Consider the following 7,926-nt stretch of genomic DNA (forward strand, 5'->3'; position numbering starts at 1 on the left):
GGCTGTACCTTGTCGAACCAATGATAATGCAACAGTTACCAAGTTCTTGAAGGAAAACATTTTGTCAAGGTTCGGTACGCCTCGTGCTATCATTAGTGATCAAGGCACACACTTTTGCAACAAGTCTTTTGAGGCTCTCATGCGGAAGTACGGTGTGCTCCATAAGGTTGCTAATTCTTACCATCCGCAGACCAATGGGCAAGCGGAGTTAGCCACTAGGGAGATAAAACAAATTAAGGAAAAAACGGTAAATCCGGACGAAAAGATTGGTCTTCTCTTCTTGACGCTCCGGGCATACCGTCGTTTCAAATCCTACTTGGGATGTCTCCCCTATCGGCTTGTTTATGGGAAAGCTTGTCATTTGCACGTGAACTTGAGCATAAGGCATGTTGGGCTGTCAAAGCCTTTAATTTTGATCTTAATCTTGCAGCATTAATGGAAACTCCAGTATAAATTGAGGAGTTGAGAAATGAGGCATATGATAATTCCGGGATCTACAAGGAAAAAATGAAAGTTGCTCATGATAAACGGATCCCCTGCAGAAGAATTTTGAGGTGAATCAAAAGGTGCATCTTTATGATTCTCGGTTGCATTTCCACCCGGGTAAGTTGAGATCACGGTGGGCTGGCCCATTTGTGGTGAAAAAGGTTTTTCCGAATGGATTCTGTTGAAGTTAAGGACCCAATGTGATGGGAGAATTTTTAGAGTCAATGGCCAGAGATTGAAGCATTACATCGAGAGTGTGAGTCATGTTGAAGAGGTCCTTCTTAAGGACCCTATCTATACACTCTGAGTTGTTCATTTCTTTTACATGTTTAATTTTATTTTATATATATATATATTTTTTTTACTTTTCTATTAGTTTTGTGTGTTTTCGTTTTCGTTTTCGTTTGTTTTGGGTTTGTTTTGTGTTATCAGGTTGTTTCAATTACCGCCCCATGGATATTGTCATCTTCCAGGTGTTCTCTTTCCCCTATCTTTTCATTGCATATTTATTTTGACATTGAGGACAACCATGTTCGATTTTCGGTTGGGGGTGGTAAGTTACGAGTGAGCTTTCACTTGGAGAATTACATTGTTGTGTTGAACTTTTAAGTCAAATTTTCTCAAAATTTTCTAAGCATGATTGAAATATTTTGTTTGAGTTGGATTTTGCTATGTTTAGCTATTAAGGAGTGATTTTCAGAGTTCTTTAATGCACTTTCCAAACATGTGGTAAGATGGTTGTTAACACAAATAGTTGAGAAAATTTTCAAGCTTAAAGTTTTCCATATTTTTTTTTGTAAGTTGTGAGAGTTGAGAAAACGACTTTTTGAACTTTTATTGATCATTTGAGTTGGTCAATTTAGATTTTTAGAATTTAAACACATGACATATACTGGAGGGACAATTTCATTTGTTAAAAGAGCCTTTGTTGTAATGTTATTTTTCATATTTCTTTTTATTCATGTATTTTTATGTTGCCTCTTGTAAAAAAAATCAAAAAAAAAAAATTAAAAAAAAAAAATTAATAAAAAAAAAGAAAAAAAAGAGAAAAAAAAGAACAAGAGCAACATTTCGTTATTGTATTTTCTTTTTACAAAAAAAAAAAAAAAAAATGGTTCCATATAAAAAATTGAATGAAAGAAACATCACTTCATGTGTTTCTTAAAAAAAAAAAAAAAAGTGTTCTTTTCTAATATTTACAATTTTCTTTTAGTTGGCTCTTTATTCTTCAAGTCTCTTGTAAATCCCAAAGGTTGTTTGTCATTTAAATTCTAATTATTTGATTTTCCTATCTTATGATCAATATTTGTTCAAATTGTTTGTCCTAAAAAGTTTGTCTTCTCTCATTTGAGCGTTAATTGTTACAATTCCAACTCCAAGAGTGTCATCTCTCCCATAAAAAAAAAAAAAATACTTTCAATGCATCGTGAGGACAGTGGAGTTGAGACCTTTACGCTTTTGAGATTTTTCGATGCTATTTGTGTTATGGCTTGTGGTAAGAAATGGATATGGTTTGGTGCACACACCCACAACTCTGGGGTTACAACTAAGTAGTTTGCTTAGCAATTTCTGATTTCTTGATGATATTTTAAAATGCATGGCTGGTTTTGATTGGTGTGACTTGATTATTCAGCTTGATAATTTTCTTCTCCGCTTGAATTGCTAGAGACTAGCAATAAGCTAGTTGGGGGTTGTGATTAGTGGTCAAAAATATCATTTTATTGATGTTAAAGTTTAAATTAAATTAAGTTTTGATTAATATTTTCATGAAATTAATATGATATATTATATAATTAAAAATATTATTTTAAATTTAGTTTATGTTCATTTTGCAGGAAAGAAAATGATTTTTGGTAAAGTTGACAAAAGGAGAAGCCCAATAGCATAAACCCATGAGAAAATCTAAGATTGATTTTATTCTCTCTAGTTTGTACAACTCAATAGCAGTTGTAAAATTGGATCACATTCAAAGAGGATTAACAATTTTGATTGGTTCCATTTCCCTATGAGTACGACATGTGGCAAGGAAGTTGGGGATTGTAATTTAATGGCCACGTTCAAGATTATCTTCTTTCTGATTTGGCTTAATCAAATTGTATATTTTCAATTTGATTAGTTGTTGCTGACAAGGAACGTCTCAAGCATGCCTCAATTGTGCACTTTAAATTTCTAATCCCAAAAATTAAGCTATTTTCAATTTAAATTTATTCAGCTTTCCTTTTTAATTCTATGCATGGATTTTATTTCACATTTGTGTCTCCAAAAACACTATATAAAGGAGACCTCTTGTACACATTTGGTGTGTAATTTTTCATTGGAAAAAACTATAGTAAATTTTAGTTTTATTTTATCTATCTCTTCTCATATTTTCTTTTTAGATTATTGTGAGAATGACTAGCATTTTTGGCTAGTTTCCTAGATAAGGTAAAGGATGATCTTATATGTGAGGTAATATTTACTTGTGTTTTGATTCACCAAGTGCTTAAAGTTTATACATTTGAGTAGTATATTTTTCTTCTTTTTTTTATCTCTATATTAATATATTTATCTATTTAGTATTATATAGAAATAGTCATGCTTTTTCTATGTGAATATGATTAGGATAAATATACATTAATATTATAATTTTATGATTAATCTCTTATTGCATTATTACCAAACAAAAGGTATATTGTCATTCTTAGATTTTTCATAAGATTATTTTCTACAATCTTAATGTGAGAATTCTATATTACTCAAATACATTTTTTTTTATTATATGTTCTTCAAGTTTTATCTTCCGATTAAATTATTGGGAAGTGAATAATTTAATTGTGTTATATGTGTGAATCAAAACCCAAATAAATGAGCCAAACATATAGGTGATTCTTGAAACCTTATCATTTTTTTATTATAATTTTCTACCAATTTTATTTGCTTTAAATTTATTTTCAAAATTTTCTCAAAAACCACCAACGATTTATTTACTTTTTGCGCTTAAAGTTCTACTAATCACTTTTTGATAAGATATCTCTCTGTGGACACGACCGCCCATGCTACACTACAACAACCGCTTTGTGAAGACAAGTTTGGGCGTAATCAGTCCTTAACTTTCTTGTTGCTAGAATAAGGCAGTAAGCGAGTTTTTCTATCGATGGGTATTGGCCTTCAACTTTAATGAGTCTTTTACTGATGTAATAGACTGGGTGCTGTATGCAGTTCTCTTCTTTGATTAGCACGACACTCACAGCATGCTCTGTGACAGCTAAGTATATTCATAGTTCTTCTCTGTCCAGAGGTTTTGAGAGTACGGGGGGTTTGGCAAGCTGTGCTTTTAGCTCTTGGAATGCTTTTTCACATTCCTCCATCCACTCGAATTGCTTGTTTCCTCACAGGATATTGAAGAATGGGACACACTTATCTGTTGATTTTGAAACAAATCTGCTGAGTGCGGCGATCCGACGAGTCAGACTTTGCACTTCCTTAATTTTAGTTGGCGACTTCATACCTAGGAGGGCTTGAATCTTCTCTGGATTGGCTTCAATTCCCCGGGCATTGACAATGAAGCCTAGAAACTTTCCTGAGCTAACTCCAAAGGAGCACTTTAAGGGATTTAGTTTCATGTTGTACTTTCTGAGGACCTTGAGGCATTCGTCCAGGTTGTCTATGTGCCCCATAGCCTTCCTAGATTTGACAAGCATGTAATCCACATGTACTTCCATATTTCGCCCGATCTAGCCTTTAAACATTTTGTTTACCAATCTTTGGTATGTTGCTCCAGCATTTTTTAGACCAAAGGGCATTACTTTGTAACAATATAGACCCATATTTGTTCGGAAACTTGAATGTTCTTGGTCTGGTGGATGCATTTTGATCTGATTGTACCCCGAATAAGCATCCATGAAGCTAACTATTTCATGCCCTGCTGTTGCATCCATGAGCTGATCAATTCTTGGAAGTGGAAAACAGTCTTTGGGGCATGCTTTGTTGAGGTCTGTGAAATCAATACACACTCGCCATTTCTTGTTCGGCTTGGGTACAAATACAGGATTTGTGACCCAAGCTGGGTAGAAAGCTTCAATAATGAAATTGTTGTTGCGTAGCTTTTCTACTTCTTCTTTTAGGGCTAGTGCTTGCTCTTTGTCCATTAGCCTTCGCTTTTGTTGAACTGGCCAAAAATTGGGATCAATATTCAGAACGTGCGAAATGATAGAAGGATCAATTCCAACCATATCCGCATGTGACCAGGAAAAAACGTCTAGGTTTGTTGTCAGACCTTTTTCGATCTTTAGCTTTCTGGCCAAGATATCAAGATCGATTTCAATCTCTTCTAACTCTTCCACAGGTCCAACATTGCTGCTTGGGTCACCAAGTCGAGGATCCACATCTTCATCCCCGCATTGGGAAACTCCCTACTTGGAAGTGTTTTTTCCCTTGTCTGTGCTCTGGATGGAGGATATTTCCTTCTTAGCCTTGGCCACTGCAAGGTTATAACATTCCTGAGCAGTCTCCTGGTTTCTTCTCAGACACCCTACCCTATTCTTTGTTGGAAACTTTAGGCACGAGTGGAATATTGATGTGATAGCCTTTAAGTCATACAAGGCTAGTCGGCCTAGCATTACGTGAAAGGCTGAAGGAACATCTAATACAAGGAATTGTGCCATGATAGTCATGCTTGTTGGCGCTTGTCCAACAGTGAGGGGTAGACGAATTTGTCCTAAAGGTGCGACTCCTTGGCCGGAGAAACCATAGACAGGCGGTAGACATGGGGTTAGATCCCTGAGCTGGAGTCCCATCTTTTCATAGGCAGTCTTGAACAAGATATTGGAAGAGGCTCCATTATCAATCATGGTTCTTGCCACAATTTTGTTAGCTATTTGGACCTCCACAACAAACGGGTCGTTGTGTGGAAACCTGATTTTGACAGCATCTTCGTCGCTGAAGGTGATGGTAGGCCCTCCTGGCCGTGGGATTTTAGGCTTCCTTTCCTCTACGGCCACGATCACTTCTTCTTGCTCGTGCTGTGCTGTTTGGGCATACCTCTCCCGAGCTTTGCCCGAATCTCCAGCTATGTGCGGGCCTCCAATGATGACTTGCAGATGTCCGTCTACCGGTGGAGGTAGCAAGTCTTGGTTATTGTCGTTCCTCTGATTCTGATCGGTCTTCACATACTTCTGTATATGTGGGTTATTTTTCATTATCAGAATTCAATTTCCCGCTTCAGGTTGTTGCATTCATTAGTGTCGTGGCCGTAGTCCACGTGGAATCGACAAAACTTCGTCATGTCTCTCTTGCTGACATCTTTCTTCATGGGCCCGAGCTTCTTATAAGGGGCTAGAGAGTGAGTGGCCATGTAGACACTTTCTATATCTTCAGTCAAGATGGTAAATGTAGTGTACTTTGCTTGATTCTCTCGGGGAGCCTGCTCAGTTTCGCTGGTGAACTTTCCCTTCATCCCATTCCCCGACTTGTTGTTGTTGTTAGAACGTTTATCATTTGAGCTCGAATTATTTGGGTAATGGGGGACTTGGACGGACGTTCCAGTAGAAGGAGATTTAGACTTGCTAGGATTTTGCTCAACTTCTGCTCGTTGAATAGCTTCTTCGAGCTTGATGAAGCCTTCAACATGGTTAAGAAAATCAGTCATTGAGTCTACCGGGCTGTTCTTCCTTATGTCCTTCCAAAGTTCACCGAGGACTTCAATGCCCTCCAGTATCGCGGACAACTTTCCATCTTCATTCACCCGTGAAACGTTGGTCGCCTCCGTCATAAATCTATTGATTTATGCTCGGAGAGGCTCACCTGGTCTTTGCTTGACTTCGATCAGGTCTCTTAACTGCAACAGAATTTGGCGAGAGGAGGAGAATTGTGCATGGAATTCTGAGCAAAAGTCTTTCCATGAGTTGAACTTTCTAAGGGCCAGCTTGAAATATCATTGCTGGGCGGCTTCCGAGAGAGTAGCAGGAAATATTCTGCAACATACGTCACCTTGTACTCCCTACAGATCCATTTGCATCTCAAAATACTTGAGGTGGGAAAGAGGATCTTCTCTTCCAGTGTACGATTTCCAGGTTGGCATTTTGAACTTGTGGGGCAACGCCAGGAGATTGATTACGGGAGAGAAAGGGGTTCCACGTGCTCGGTCAAACTCGAGGTCATTTTTTCTCTGCCTAGCCATGCCTTGGAACATAATCTTTAGTTAATCTAGTTGTGCTTGCACAACTGGACTAACCTGCTCAGCATTTTGGCCAATTTAAGTCACGTTAGTATCAATCTGAGCGGGAATTTGAGCACAGGTTCCGCGTTGTACGATCGTCGTGCTAAGTTGATCGTCTACTGCTCTCCTTCTGTTCAAATCATTTCTGAGATCATGGGTCGTCCCTAACCTTTCGAATACAGAAATGCCTGGCTGCCTCAGTGATTGATTGACTTGGTTGATAGGTGGATTGGCATTGTAAGCCTGGTTGGAACTATCAGGTATGACTTCTCTTGATGAATTACTAGACAAGGTCAGCCCACCTACCACTAGGCCCACAAGCGGAACTTGTGACCGGGGATTCGGAAGTTGACCATTTATAGTCTGGTAAGTATTCATCGCTGGATCTTCCTCTGTTTCACCCAGGGGGATGACACTCGGGGGTTGCTACCCGACAGTTTGGTAGGCTTTTCATATTAGCACAGTAGCTTTCCGACTACGATTGTCAACCTCTGCATGATGAGCCCTTAATGCTTCCATCTCTTTGTCTCTCCACTCTGCAAGCATGCATCTTTGTTCCTCGAATGCAAGATTTACCGCAGCGCGTAGTTCCTTCTGATCATGATGTAGGGTGTTGGTATGACCTTGCATGAGTCCAAGAGCAGCGCCGAGGTTTTGGATCTCAGTATCATCTCCAATGGTCGTTCGAACTTTGGTGGCAGGCGGAACGACTGTGTTATGAATGCCCTGGCTAGGTGCTGACCTGGTATTCCAAGTCTCTTGCACACCAGGAGCGATTTCATCCACAGGAGTCATCACACCATAACCCGCGTTTGATGGTTATTCTGGATTAATAGCTAGCGGAACCCTAGTGTTTCCTGGGTTCTACAATGCATGATCCACCGTCTGTGGATTTTTCGGATCAACCATACCACTACGATTTTGTACCACCATCGTACTTGTGGTTAAATTTAGAATGAAGAGTGATTGTTGATTCTGTTCTCAATGAAAGCACCAAAATGTTGACCTTGCTTTTAGGCAACAACAGTGAGTTTGATTTAGTAAGCGACAAGTAGTTTATGACGACTAATATATGATAAAGTAATATAAAAGACACAGGAATTTTATAGAGGTTCAGCCCCGAGCAATTCTGTAATAGCCTAATCCTCGTTATTTGTATTAACTCAAGAACAAGGAGAAAGATTCCTTTTCTTATAGCTCTTACAACAATATCTCTCAATATGAATTCTTAGATAATATCTCTT

The 7,926-nt window shown here is 38.4% G+C and overlaps 1 protein-coding gene across 1 annotated transcript; it reads right to left on the reverse strand.

The window, feature by feature from the left end:
• Positions 1-518: 518 nt before the first annotated feature.
• Positions 519-6,235, reverse strand: LOC133038392 (uncharacterized). Its single transcript, XM_061116524.1, has 4 exons — positions 5,765-6,235; positions 5,577-5,639; positions 5,115-5,486; positions 519-536 (listed from the first exon to the last, which is right to left on the reverse strand). Exons 1-4 carry the CDS (start codon positions 6,233-6,235, stop codon positions 519-521), a joined length of 924 nt encoding a protein of 307 aa, XP_060972507.1.
• Between the last annotated feature and the right edge of the window lie 1,691 nt (positions 6,236-7,926).

Source organism: Cannabis sativa, chromosome 5, assembly GCF_029168945.1.
Source record: "Cannabis sativa cultivar Pink pepper isolate KNU-18-1 chromosome 5, ASM2916894v1, whole genome shotgun sequence".
Taxonomy (NCBI): domain Eukaryota; kingdom Viridiplantae; phylum Streptophyta; class Magnoliopsida; order Rosales; family Cannabaceae; genus Cannabis; species Cannabis sativa.